The sequence below is a fragment of the Daktulosphaira vitifoliae genome, unplaced genomic scaffold (assembly GCF_025091365.1).
Source record: "Daktulosphaira vitifoliae isolate Bord-2020 unplaced genomic scaffold, ASM2509136v1 Scaffold_49, whole genome shotgun sequence".
Taxonomy (NCBI): domain Eukaryota; kingdom Metazoa; phylum Arthropoda; class Insecta; order Hemiptera; family Phylloxeridae; genus Daktulosphaira; species Daktulosphaira vitifoliae.
In genome coordinates, this window is record NW_026099618.1 from 1,527 (window position 1) to 17,218 (window position 15,692).

The 15,692-nt window shown below is 24.6% G+C and overlaps 1 protein-coding gene across 1 annotated transcript; it reads right to left on the minus strand.

Moving 5' to 3' along the window:
* Positions 1 to 12,691: 12,691 nt before the first annotated feature.
* On the minus strand, positions 12,692 to 15,289 carry LOC126908944 (uncharacterized). Its single transcript, XM_050691288.1, has 4 exons — positions 15,169 to 15,289; positions 14,950 to 15,058; positions 13,425 to 13,595; positions 12,692 to 12,900 (listed from the first exon to the last, which is right to left on the minus strand). Exons 2-4 carry the CDS (start codon positions 15,016 to 15,018, stop codon positions 12,697 to 12,699), a joined length of 444 nt encoding a protein of 147 aa, XP_050547245.1. The 5' UTR covers positions 15,019 to 15,058; positions 15,169 to 15,289; the 3' UTR covers positions 12,692 to 12,696.
* Positions 15,290 to 15,692: the final 403 nt, after the last annotated feature.

The window sequence follows — 15,692 nt, forward strand, 5'->3', positions numbered from 1 at the left end:
CACTAAAAGCGTCTGCTAATACAGACAATACAATTTCATCGTTGTTATAAAATTGTCTAGGGCGATGACGCCGTTGTTTTATTTCTTCATATTTTAGCTTGAATTCTTTAATGACTGTGTCGATATAATTGTTCGGTGCATTATCAGTGGATAGAAATATGTGTAATCGTTGAGTAGAGTACATATGGAGTGCCTTAGAGTAGGCGTGTTTTGGTTTATAATTCTAGTAACTAGGGGTCGATAATTCAATTCTGGTCTCTGGAGGGTAAAAAATAGGCCCATCGAAAATTGATGTTTGATTTACTTAACGGATTTAGGATAATACCAAAAAGCTGACCCAGGGTCAAATGGTGTTTTTTTTTCATTTAAGTACATATACAGAAAGACTTCCCAACGATCCGAGTATGTCATAGTTACTCGGGCCGCCTTGAAAGAGACGGCTTCTACCCTGTGGAAGACAATTGGTAGAGGGAGGTAGGCCGAGGCTACCTCCCTCTACCTGCCTACCTTAATTTTTTTAAGTCGATAAATAAGTTATTATTTAAATTAAAAAAAAATGTATCTTAACATTTTTCAAAAAAATTAAAATTTTAATTTTAAGAACCACTTGTTTTTATTATCTTTTATTATCAGTATGGTTAATATTCAAATAGTTTTCGTTGAAATACACTTTAAAATAGTAATTATCAAGATCTCAAGAATTCATATTTTGGTCATATGAAATAATACATTTTTTTATGGCGCCCATAATTTGGTTCTTACTTTATCTAATACTTGAACGGTGCTTGAAATGTTTAGGAATGTATCCACGTTTTCAGTACTGAGCTAATATTTCGAACTAGTGGCAGAATCCATCTTTAGTGCAATAGTCATAGGTCTGTAACTATACTGTGGCCNTCCATCTTTAGTGCAATAGTCATAGGTCTGTAACTATACTGTGGCCTTAGCTTGTTTACGGTATATTTTTATATATTAGTTGATAACTGATAACATCATAGTTGTTTATCTGTTGTTGATTTTGTCCTGCTGTTTACTTCCGGTTTTTGATTTTGATTTTGTTGTTGTTATTTGTTATTTAGTTCTTCCTTTTCTATACCACCTTTTTTCTGTAATTTTAATTGTAGTTTTATCACATAAAAACAAAAACAGGATGTAAACAACAAACAACATTGATATTATCAGTTATCAACTGATATAAAAACATACCGTAAACAAGCTAAGCTGACAGTTTAGTTGTAACTACGAGCCTGTGACTATCGCTCTGAAGAGGGACTCTGCAACGAGTCCGAAACGTCACTTCATTACTGTAAACGTGGATATATCCGTAAANCCGAAACGCACTTCATTGCTGTAAACGTGGATACATCCGTACAATTTTAAGCAATACGACAATCTACGAAAGTTTCAACACATTCAAAACATCAATGTTGTGTTATAGATTCAATTAAAAATTATGGAGATGATGAGCAAAAGTAATAAATGCATTGTAAGTTATAATTTGTAACATATCGAAGTTCATAATTTTTCAAAATTTTTTAGTATTGTTCAAGCTAAATAATATTTTTCCAATACTATTATTTCAATGTTTAATGGCCAGCAGTTTCATCCAAACCCAACAAATTTTTTAACTGTACATCAAANCAATGTTTAATGGCCAGCAGTTTCATCCAAACCCAACAAATGTTTTAACTGTACATCAAAGGCGTACCAGATTGTTTGAACGCGAACGTGGTAATTGGGATAATTATATTTTTAATATAGAATAGTTAAAAATTATAATCCTATATAATTAACTTCATACTTATTTCTGCATTTGTAAATTAAAATTTAAAAAAATAATACATTTTACAAACTTTAATCTAATTAAAATTTATTATTAATATTTTTTTTTATTTCATGAAACATAATTAATTTTTTTAATTTTTTTGGAAATTTCAAAGTAGCTTTTTTGTAGATTAGTTTTAAGGACAAATTATATCTGTATAATTTTCCTTCAATTAAATGATAAGAATATTTTGTTTTTGTTTTGTAGATTTAATATTCCTTTAGTGAAATTGGAAATCTTTTATAATGATAACTGTAGTCGTACATTTGCTGGTTTTATAGGTCAACCTCAAGATTTGTTATTGCAATGTGTACAAGAACTTTATTAAGTTTTGTTAGGTTATGATTTACCAATTTGTAATTAAGTAAATATTAAACTTTTTAATAATTGACGAAATCAAAAATTGTTTTGAATAAAATATTTCGGATGTAGGCGTTGTTTTAAGAAATAATACATAAATCAAATTTCTACTACAAGTAAGGTAGAAAAAAAGTTTTTAAGAGATATATATTTTAAATAAAATCGTTAAATGTTTTAAAAATGTCTGGTTTTTATATTTTGTTATTGTATTATAACCAGATATTACTAAACTGAGGCGTGTGAAAAAAATTTCATTTTCATTATTCACGGGAATCGAGAACACAAAGAAAGTTAAAAGATTTAATTAAAGCACCGATAAAATATTTTCTGTTGGATTGATTTCTTTATTTTTTTAGTATATGTTATATATGTTTTAGTATTAGTATATTTCGAATTTTTAACGATTATTGCTTAAAACATAGGTGTCAGGTATATTTTTGGTAGCATTGATATCACTAATCATTTATAGGGAGTGGTTGTGGGGACTTATTAATCATTTTAGGAACTAAAAATTTATAATACAGAATTTAAGTACGCAAATGTATATTTTGTGTATCGCAAATGATGCCACTAACTCAAGTTATGTATAATTTATTGTAAACGTTTTCATATTGTTTAATAAATTTGTATTTGTAAAAGCTAAAAAGATACAAATAAAATTGATTATTGCGTCTCAGCTAAAATCAATTGATGTGTAAACATAAGTAATAGAGCAATAGATCTAAATAATTTTGAGAACCAAATAAATACATTACGTTTGTAGTCAAATAAATTGACCTAATTTACTGCAAATAAAACGGAATTCACTAGTTTTTATATTAGATTTAACTCTGTGCAAGTAAACGTTTTATAGGACAAAAGAAATAGTCTTAAAGCTTTTTAATATGTGGAAAACATTTTTATGAATATATTAATTAAAGTAAGTGATTTGCATCGTTTTCCTCGACTAAATATACATTACGTATATAAAGTCTTACTTCCTGAACATTTTTTTTTGCAATTAATTTATTTAATATTTACTTACTTAGTATGCGCAAATTTAATGTAAACTATAATGTCGTAATATAATCTTATTAAAAAGTGCAAAGTAGATTAAATGTTTAAATAAAGTATAAAATAAAATGAATAGGCACAATATATTATCCTCTAAGGTATTATCATTTTCGATGAACGTAAAATAATAATAAATTGTTTAAAAACATTAATTACTTTAAGCTTCGATACGAAGCAGAGGAAATATTAATTTTCCTATAATGTGTTAATTTTATTTTTGTTTCTGTTACCACTTTTTCTCAGCTCTCACCGAACCGATTTCTTTCAACGATACGTCAAAATATCACAAATATTGTTTAATCGAAGACAGTACCCTCAAAAATTGAAAAATTTGACCTCGTTCCCCGTAAATAGTGAAAATCCTCCAAAAAATTACGATTTTTAGAATCTGTAAATCTCGACATTTTAAAATTTTTTTTTAAATTATTATAACCTATTGAAATCGAAATAATTATTTTTTAAATTGAAACCTTAGATATTTTCCTTTTATTTTATATAAATTTATTGAAAATCTGACCCTTTACCTGCCTACAAGGGGGATTCAAAGTTGCAACTTCTGCACTTTTTCAACTTAAGTTTTGAAAATGTTAAAAACATGCTATTTTGCCTGTGGCAATGATTTTTCCTTAATTATTTTTGAGTTAGAATTTTGCTTTTGAAAAATCCACCAATTTCTTAAAATTAAACACTATCTACAGATTTGCATCGAAGTGTTTCTTAGTAATTTTAATCACTGTTATATATCATCTATATTGGAACTAACTATACCCATTGTGCCGCGACCTCACTGTGCTGGTTTGTTTTAAATTTTTTAATATTCAAAATTTTTACTACAAAATGGTAATATAAGTGAATGTGATATTTATTGTTAATCTTAAATTTTGTATTATTAAAAATTTAAATATAAAATTATTTATAAAAAGTTTTATAATCGTTCAGTTTATAAATTATATATTTTATTGAAGCTACATATATGGAAAAGTTTAGGAGAGAGCGGGGCAAGTTAACGATTGGGGTAAGATGATTATCTTGGATTATAGTAATGTTTGTGAACTTTTTATGGAAATATTTTTAAATATAATGACAAATTTTTTAAAGTAATTTAAATTAACACATATTTTAGTTTTAAATCGCACTTACGCCTTCTTTGTAAAAGCAATGTAATATTGTTGTTTTACGGCATAAGTTAGAACTTGAGTTTGAAAAAATAGACAGAAATATCCTGGAGCATACCTATGGGGGTCATTAAGTCGATTTCCCTATTTAAATATTGTTACTCTCCAAATTATTTATTTATTTTTTTTAATTCCTTGGTATATCAATTAAAAATTGTATAATACATCAAAAACTAAAGGAAATAGAAGGTAACTCTATTTAATTGGAAACACATATACATACAGGGTGATTTTTTTATCATAACCCACTCAATTACTTGCAGAATAATAATAATTTAAACATTTTTTTTTTCATTATCTTTAGTTACATATTATTTTTGAATTTTTAACTATGTAATACTTTTTTAGTTCATCCCTTATGCCTTGGAAGGAGGTCAACTTTGTTTTTTTAAATGGTAACACATATTTTGAATTTAATAAAATATTTGAGTTTTTAATTTAATAGTAAATGGCATTTGAATTTTTAATATAACTTAATTCGTTTATTAGATATAATCATTTAAAGTTTCAAATTTTCGAGTTAATATATAGGTATAATTCACAAGGAACTACAAATACAGGTAGCTAATTGATTTTTTATGACATCGATATTAGCAGGTACACAGCATTGTTATTATCAATGATAGTAAAGCACATTGTTATGAGTTTATAAATACACTAACTGACAATACAGAAAGTATATCTATTGATAATCATAATTGATAATAAACAATCCGTGACTGAGACAGCAATGTCATAAAAATCCAATTAACTACCTGTATTTACAATCCCATGGGTATTATANAACAATCCGTGACTGAGACAGCAATGTCATAAAAATCCAATTAGCTACCTGTATTTACAATCCCATGTGTATTATACATGTATATTAACTCAAAATTTTGAAACTTTAAATGTTTATATCTAATAAGCTAATAAAGTTATATTAAAAATTCAAATGCCATTTACTATTAAATTAAATACTCAAACATTTTATTAAATTAAAAATATGTGTATACCATTTAAAAAATCAAAGTTGACCCCCCTCCAAGGCATAAGTGATGAACTTAAAAAGTATTACATAGTTAGAAATTCAAGAATACTGTGTAACTAAAGATAATAAAAAAAAAAATGTTTAAATTATTATTATTCTGTAAGTAATTGAGTGGGTTATGATAAAAAAATCACCCTGTATAATCAAGGTTGTAAAAAATATGTTTAAAAAAATCTGTTTAAAGTATAAATAAACAGTTTAAAATGTGTAAGACCAATGTAAAATTTGAAAATTGTCGTCCTTTTTGTGTAATAACCCTTCATATAATAGATTATTTAGAAATTACCTAAATTAAACTAAGACATTTCAACTTGTTCTGATAAAAAAAATTATTTTGCTCCAAGCCTTGGCCAAGTTAATCCATTACCAAAATTATTCATTTCGAATTATTTTTTGCGATATTTAATGTATTTAGTGCATAATTAATTGAATTAATTTTGTTTTTTAGACTAGAATTGAATTTGTATCCGTCTCCTTCACTTGTTTTTGATATCATGTTTTTTTCTTATACTTAAAACAAGGGGTGAATCTATCTTTTAATTACTCCTAAGGATTTGGTTTGACCAAAATGTATCATTTTTTAGTGCCCTAGGTAAACATTTTATTGGACTACTCTTTTGTCAATAAAAATATTTACAAGCATTTGTTATTTTTATTATTAACTGAGCAATCACTCCCTAGAGAAATATTCAGTGACAATGTCAATTTAGTGGATTTAACTTATTAGATTCTTAACGACGGCGTCTAATGTTCAACCAACGACAGCTATTACAATTTAGTATTCTCTAGCTTCCAAGAAAAGTACATAATATTATACGATACTGTAATTTAGATAATAAATGATATTATTATTACCCATTGGCAACAATAAATGTGAACCATGTTGGGCAATATTTCTTGTTGGTACCTAATACAAAAGTAATCTAATTTTCAACACGAAAAACAAGCTTAAAGCTAAAACTTTAGTAAAAGTAAACACAATAGTCATTGTGCCAAGTGAAGAATGCGAAATTAAATGTCATACCAAGAAAAGTTGATTGGCGCTTAGATTCTACCCTTTGAGTAATGTGACACCTGTGTTTTGAATTTTAATCTCCATCCTATAACTAAGATATAATGCTGTGGTACGTTTAGATTTAATGTCAAGTATTATCGTTTCAAAACTCAAGGTATACGTAACTATAGTGTACATAAAGAGGTCTATGTGATTTAAGTTATAGTTTCAAGTATTACAAAGGACTTTCTGCAAAAACCTGACACTTTCAAATTTACTTTTGATAGAATAATATATAATAGTAGTATAGTAAACCGATATGTCCGATAAATTGTCTTAAAATTATAGCAAAATAGGCATGTTCTCTTTTTCTGTTCCCCAAATTTAATTTTTCAATTATGATAAACTTATCTAACTAAACGAGGGATAATATGGCCGATTAAATAATGTTATTTTTATCGTGACGCGCACTATTCGGGATCTAGACTCGGTCACGGGCATTTACTTTACTGTGAATCGAGAGATCAGTTCAGTAATTGGAGTTGCCACTCTTTTGTCTAACTGTGAATTAACCCCCGCCTGGATTATAAAAAGGTCAAGAAACGTTCATTAATAGCCCTTAATAAGCTGAATAAACATAAAAAATTCACATCAGAGTAATATTACCTTCTCAGTTTCGCATCGATGCTAATATATATATATTAAAATAAATATTATATAAAATTTTATTTTCTAAAAATATATTTACTTAATGTGTTTTAAATTTATATTTTATTCTGATGTGGTGAATAATTTATAAAATAACTATTGTTATTGTTATTGTTATTGTTATTATAGTTAATGAGTGTAATATGCTTGAGTATGATTCTAATTTTGGCAAAAAGAATTTGGTACACATTATAATAAAATCATTGTAATGTTTCCAGTGGTATAAAAAAATATAAGTTAACTCAAATTTTGATAAATCTTGAATTGGTTTAAGTTCGTCTTCAACATCTTATTTTTTTCTTTCATACACAGTCATGAGTCAATATTCCTCTGTAAAGTGACGGATTAACCTCCTAAACGGAATACAAAACAATTTAAATATCTCCTTCATTCAAGGTCACAATGGTCCTTAATAAGTTGTAGAAGCATAACAAAAAATGTATTATAATAAAATCAATACTTTTTAAGCTTTATATCGAATCTAATGTATACATATATATATTTATATTAATATTATATAAAATAATATCTCCTAAAATTCTAGGAAAAAACAAATTATGATAGAGCATAAAAATATATGTCTTCTTAAAATACGTATAAAATTATTTATAATTAATAATTATTTATACATAATATGTATAAACTACTATGCTAAATATATTGTGTTTAGCATATCGAACCTTACTTATTATAATAAGTAAGGTTTGGGACTATGCATTTATACAATTTTTTTGGACTATTTCTAAAACACCTAACTTTATAAAATGGTACTTTATCATAAAAATTATTTTTGTTCTAGAAACTAAAATTCTAATTATTACATATTGATTAGGAAAAATTATATATATATATATTTATTTATTTATATTGATGTATTTGGGATGACTAAAATAAACTTTATAAATGCATGGAGTGTGGAAACCTATTAGGAAGTATTTTTAGTTATAATATTATAATGGTATTGAAAACTGAATTTTCGGATTAGAAAAAAGTTTGTTTTTTTACATCTGATCTATTGATGATGGTATTTAAAAATATATTAAATTTATTTTAGTTAAAAATTACATGAATGAAATTTTAATAGGAATCCTATAAAAGAAATGTTAAATTTTTTTTTATTAATATACTGTTGCTGTATGTAACCATATACTAATAGCAAAATTATTTGCTTTCAATTTATAATTTTCAAGTAAACTTATTTAACGTATTTTAATGGTATTTTTTACTTTTTTTAAGTATCAATAAGTAATGGGTAATGTTGAAAACATATAAATGCTATAAATGATAACCCATTCCCTACAATGATCAAAAAAGAAGCATTTTATGTAGTTAATATTAAATTAAACACATTTTTTCACTATAAAACTAGTTTAGAAATAAACAAAAATAATATTGGAGTAACTATGAAGTTTTGACCTTAATAAACTATAAATATGAGTTTATTCTTAGAAAATTGTCATTTCTGTATCACATAGTATTTAATACTATGTGATATTCTCCTTAAATCATTAAATTATTCTCCTTAAATACTTTGATTGATGGGATTATATAATAATGTTTTTTTAACTGATAATGCAAATACTTAGCTTTTACTATAACAACTGTATGACTACATTTTTATTTCTGATAAAAATTATATTAAAGTAAATGAAAGTACATTTACTTAATGTGTTTTTAATTCATGATTTTTCTGATTCTGTCATCAATCAACACAATAACTATGAGATGTAATCTGTAAAAAGGACTTTTTTGATACAGTTTATTATAAAATCATCTAAATAGCAGAGTATGAAATATGAGTTGGTTTATGATCATCTACAACGTCTTTCAAACTTTAAAGAAATGTAAAACTAAAGTTAATGTTATATTCTATAAGTTAAAAAAAAATTGTAAAAAACCTTATTTTCCTTATTTAAACGGCTCCAAAATTAAACAAAAAATGTTATTTGGTATAACAAATCATAGTTTTTGTTATTATTATAATTTCCTACTTCGATTATTTGTGTCTACATTTTGGTCAAACGTTTATAAAAGAGTGAGAGAGGTAAGGACCTATTTAACCTCTTCTGTATTAAAATTAAAAATAATAATAATGATTTAAGAGTTCGTATTTTTTGGGTAATTTTTTGCAGCATTAATGTCAATCCAATAAATATATTGAAAGACAGGGACCTACCCTTTCCAAAAAAAATGCTCTAACTACTAATGATAGGTTATAATTTCGATTAAAAAAAACAACTAACGAATGTCAGAATAATAAAATTAAAAAATACCTTTTTATATTTTATTTGTTAAATCTATAATAAGAATTTTAATACACGTTCGTTATAGAGGTATCGAATCATCATACGTGGACAGACTAATTTCTTGAATACCTTTAAGAATAATTTTTAAATTATACATCAAATTTCTAAATTAAAATGTTTGTATTTAAAATGAATTGACACCCCTCAAAATCATTCAGTATTGAAGACTATATAAATTGCATGATTTAATATTCTATTAATATTTTTTTAGGTTAGATAAGTAAAAAAAAAAACTATTCCTATGGTATTCAGGATAGTATTCTGCCCAAGTATAGGAATAATATAATTAGTTTATAACTTTTTATAATTTATCCATAACAATTTTAATACTAAATTTAATTAATATTTAAGTTTAGTTAAATATTTATTCCGCTTTTTACTTATAAATCATAAAACTTGTAATCAAAATATAATTAAGGAAATAGGAACTGATTTGAAAAAATCCTACAATTCTATTGTGATTCAAAAATGAATAAAAATAAAATTAAAGAGAAAGTGAGTTGGATAAAATTGAGAGTTAGAGTGAAAGTTGGAGTTACTTTTGATTCGGGGTGTGATTCGAGAGTTATGAAATAACATAAATCTAGACTCTTATTGATTTTTAAAAATCTTAGCTGATGTTTTTTCTGGTTCTTATAACATCTTAAATAATAGTAACAATCAATAATTGAAAAATATAAAAAGCTACATAATCTGCTATTTCCTTATTTATATCCTGATTAAGATAAAAAATGATGAATGAAAAAGGGATATAAATATTATTTTTCATAAAAATACTGTGTTGGTCCATACACTTTTCAATAAGTTATAGCATTAGAAAGTTAAAAATGTAAAAAATAAAATCGAGAATTTTCACACAAAATTAGCATTTGGTAGCCATTTTCACCGTGAAGACAAAATAAGGTTCGAAATATTTTTTTCCATAATAAAGTATATTACATTAGCTTTAATTTAAGATATATATAAAAGTGTCAGTATTTCTGGAACACTTTCAAAAGTGAAGTTGAAAAAATTAATTTTTTGTGAAAATTTTGTCATTTTGAATCCTCCTCTGTGGGCAGGTAAAGGGTCAAATTTATAAAAAAACATACAAAATAATAGGTTAATACCTCAAATATCTACAATAAAAAAATTATATCGATTTTGTAAATTTTAAAAAAGTTATGGCAGTTTTAAGTAAAAAAATTTACCTGTGGGCAGGTAAAGAATCAAATTTATAAAAAAAATATATCAAATGATAGGTAAAGACATTCTGCATCTATAAATTATATTGATTTGTTCTTTTTTGTAAAAGTTATGACAGTTTTAAGTAAAAAAATTAAAAAAAATTTTGAATATTAGCGATTTTAAAATTTGTAATTTTTTTGGAGATTTCCCCTATTTACGGGGAACAAGGGAAATTTTTTCAATTTTTGAGGTTAATATATTCGACTAGATACGAATTTTGATCTTTTGATGTATCGTTGAAAGAAATCGGTTCGGTGAGAGCTGAGAAAAAGTGATAACAGACACACAAAAAAAAAATAAATAAATAAAAAAAAAACACATCATAGTATAATTAATACGCATTAAAGCTAATAACACAAATCAATTTAGTTCATAACTTTAACATGTAATATCTTCGACAATGATGATCACAATATCTAGATATTGATAACAAAACGATATCTAGAGCACGAAATGAACAGGGCAGATTAGGGATTGCTTTCCTTTTTATAATATTTTTGACCCCTGAAAATCATCATAGTCTAATTCTTACAGAATAACTATTTATTGATAAATAAGCATAAAAAACAGAAATTATTACCGATGAATTTATAAATTATTATTTAATTTATAAAAATTATAAATGAATAAAAGATTTTGACATTTGATATATAACATCAACATTGTTTTTTTACACATAAGATTAGAATGAATACAATGAATTTAATTATTAAAATTAGAATAAAAAAAAATGACAAAAATAGTTTATAGATTTTTTTTTTTGGAAGGTACGATTTTTAAAAGTGACTATTAATGAATAGTCACTTTAATAAAATTAATAAAATTAATCAATTTATGATAGAATTATGTATATTATGATATAACTAAACTGTGTGTGTTTGTTAAATGTTTATTCAAATTATTTTTGTTTGTAAAGGATTATGTCCTTCTAAGAATATAATGTATAAATATCCCATGTTATGGTAGTAACGAGTATATTATGACAATTCCTTCAAAAAATAAACAGTATCTACAGATTTACATCGAAACCTTTTGTATGACAGTGATTTTAACTTCTACTAGATATCATCTATAGTTTCCTAACCTACTGTAATTAAATTTAGTAATAAAAAAAAAATTTATTTTAAATTTTTTAAAATTTCAACATGTACATGGTTAGTTTTAACCATATACTGAAAGGGATAGCACAATCAGAAAGATAGCTAGAATTTGAAAATAATTATTTTATGCATCCTAAAACATTGATAAAATAAATTATTCAACGATTTGTTAAAATTAATTTTTAAATGTAGAAGTAAGACTTTAAAATGTTTTAACGCTCATATACTAACAGTACGGATTTGTTTTTAAGCAAATTATTCTAGATCTTAAAATGCATTCTTTGAATGAAATGTTGAAAATAATAAATGTTTAATATAGCGTTTTGATCAATATTGTAGTGTTTTTTTTTCTTACATTACTAGTATGAGTAGGGTAATAGTATAGAAATATTTCAGAAATTTTGAATAAGTTAAAACATTATATAAATCAGTTTCCAGTGAGTGGAGTTAACGGTAATTCTGTTCCAAGATAAATCCCTATCAATGATTTCATTAATTAAGATAACCATGCAATTTATTGTTTAAAATTTTTTAAGTCGAATAAACACGTAGTAACTCAAAGAAAACATTTGGATATTCTTTATGATTATATCATAAAAAAATTTATCTTTTTATATTATATCTACATTATATCTTTTTTTTAGTTATATTTTATATTTTATTAAAAGGCATATTTTCTTACATAAAATGTTTTTTCTACTAAGTATAAAGAATATATAACTATTATTGTAAACTAGAATTAAGTTTTAGAGGTTATAAATATTCGCTAAGAATAGGAGTGCTAATTCATAATAAGTAGTTTTAATTTTGTCAGTGCTTAGATAAAAAGTTACTTAAAAATCAAAAATAAATATTTTATTAATTTTAATAATGCATTTTAATATATATTATTTTTACAACGTTTAATTATTATATTTATTGATAATGGTAAGTATCTTCCCATGGCCTAGCTACATCAACTATTATAATAAAACAAGCTACTTGCGTGTTACTATTTTTCTTTTTTAAAATATATTTAGCTTTGTAAGATCCATAGAAAAATGTTTTTGGAAACATTTTACTTTTTCGCACCGTATACACAAGAGAATCCATGTCTAGATCATGCATAACATAGTTTTTCTAAAAAAAAAAATTATATAAATAAATGTTTACACATTACATGAGCCCATCATAGATAGTGTAGGATTTAACTAGTGTGCTGCTGAAGTACTGAACAAATTAACGCCTTTTTACTAAATATTTTTTTTATTATCTGAACAAATATATTTAAGCATAAGATCAATTACGGGTGATTAGGAAGATAGTCTCCAATAAGAATAATAAATTATTTATACTAAAATATGAAATATTTTTTAGAATGAGGGAAAATATATTTAGTCAACAATTTAAGCTTACTCTTGTCTAAAGCAAAACAATTCTTGATCTCATATTTTTGTGATCATAATGGTTTATACATATTTTATTTAATACATGAGGTAACTAAATTTACTGATGAGATAAAAAGCCATTTATTCAATGATTCAGCAGGTTCAATTAGTACGTTTCAAATTACTGTGTGAATTAAATTGAGTAGTAAATATAAATATTATGAGGTATTAAACAATGTGATGAATATTTTGTTATTATTTAAACTTAAAACTTACTTCTTTTATTGGACAAGAAAAATCAGTTACATTTATGCTTTTCAAAATCATTTCCCACACAGGATATTCAAGGAGTGATATAGACGAAGAACAAGCATTTGGAAACTCAAATACTAATGCATTGTCTTTCCAACCTCCTATCTTGTCTAAAATAGCGAAATTTAAGTCCATCTATTAATAAAAAATAATTTACATGAACTAAATTTTAACTTATCTTAAAGATTTAATTTCAATACAAGAAGGTTGTCTAGACTATAATTGAGATATAAGAACTTTTTTCACAGATTAAAACCAAGATGTTGCATAACCTCTCACAAGGTATGTTTCATTTACTTGGTGGAAATTAAAAAATTAAACAAATTTTTTTTTCCTCAAATTTATAAAAATTGTTTTCTGTATATTTTAAAGGTAGAATAAATTTAAATTACTTAAAACAAATAGAAATATTTGGAGCTCTTAAGAAATTCTATCAAATAAAATGGTTTCTTTTTCACATAATTTTCTCTTGAACAGTAAAGATTAAAAAAAAAACCCCAGCACAGTGAGGACGTGATATAATTGGGTCTAGTATAGATGATATCTGACAGTGATTAAAATCACTAACTAAAAAAAGCTTCGATGCAAATCTGTAGATAGTGTTTAATTTTAAAAAATTGGTAGATTATTCCAAAAGCAACATGAATTACTATTTCCTTTTTTATATCCCGATTACAAGTTTTAAGATTTATAAGTGTTATATATGAATGAATATTTATTATAGCAATTAAATATATTATGAATATGATATTTAATAATTTAGTATTTTTTGTTAACTTTGATGTCCGTTTTCACCGTGAAAACAAAATATACTCCAAAATGTTTTTTTCATATTAAAGTATATTACATAAACTTTAATTTAAGATATATATAAAAGTATCAGTATTTTCGGAACACCTTCAAAAATTAAGTTGAAAAAGTTTTACTTTCTATATGCATTTTTAAGTTTTAAACCTCATTTATGGGGAACGAGGAAAATTTTTCAATATTGAGAGTAATGTCTTCGAATAGATACGATTTTTGATCTTTTGACTTATCGTTGAAAGAAATCCGCTCGGTGAGAGCTGAGAAAAAGTGGTAACACACACAAAAAAAAAACACGTCATTGTAAAAATTAAATCTTCTCAGCTTCACATCGAAACTAAAATCAATATTGTTCTTGTGATTTTTGATGATTTATAAGGTTAAAAGAAAAAAGTAAATTTAACATTTTTTCTAACGATATTCAAAAATAGACTTAAAATCCTTTTTAACTAGCTCAATATGATAATTGTTATAGTTTTTTACTTTGCTACAATACTTTGAAGTATGGATAAAAATGAATAGGATTAAATATTTTTGTTCTGTAATAACAAATATAAATATAAAAATTAGATTTTCATAAGACACCATTAAAACTTTAAATTAGTTTTTGCTCTCCTGAAAAATTTATCAAATTCATATATCAGTTCTTGGGAATAGCCATAAATTTCAACATTGTTATTCTTACAATCAATGAGTCGTCATATGGGATATAAAAGTTGATATTTCCTTTCAACACTGTTTTAGAACTAGACATCTTACTCTGATGAAGATTCAAGTCGATTTGATAATTGAAACTAGAATTGCATTTAAAACCTGCTTTAAATATGATATTCACCCTGGATTATAAAAATTATAGAATATATAAAAATATTTATGAACTAATACATTAACAATAATAGCATACCATTTGTAGATGTGGAAACAAATTCTCGTGACCAAATAATTTATAGTTATAGCTAAATACAAATACGAGTAAAACTGAACACAATTTGTTCATATTGGACGGTAGTTAAAGAAAAAACACAGTTTACAGTCATATCAAAACTATTAAAACTAGTTCAAATTATTGGAACTAAAAAATATTTTTATTAATTTTATTTAAGCAATTCTGGTAATATTATATTATAATTCTCCGATTTCATGAAATTCAAAATCATGAAATTGATTATTATATTTTTATACTATGAGATTCATATCATAAGTTTACTCATGGACGAAAATAATTTTGTTTAATGATAGTATCAATTTTTAGAAATACTATCGTATTTGTCCAAATATATTTGAATTATTATTATCATTAAAATAAAAACATCTTTCCTATGTAATATATAGGTAAGAGTTTTTTTTTTGGTCAACCAGTTTCGAAATCCAAAATGGGTTGTAATTAAAAACATGTTAAAAAATTAAAAAATTTTTTAAAAAATTATC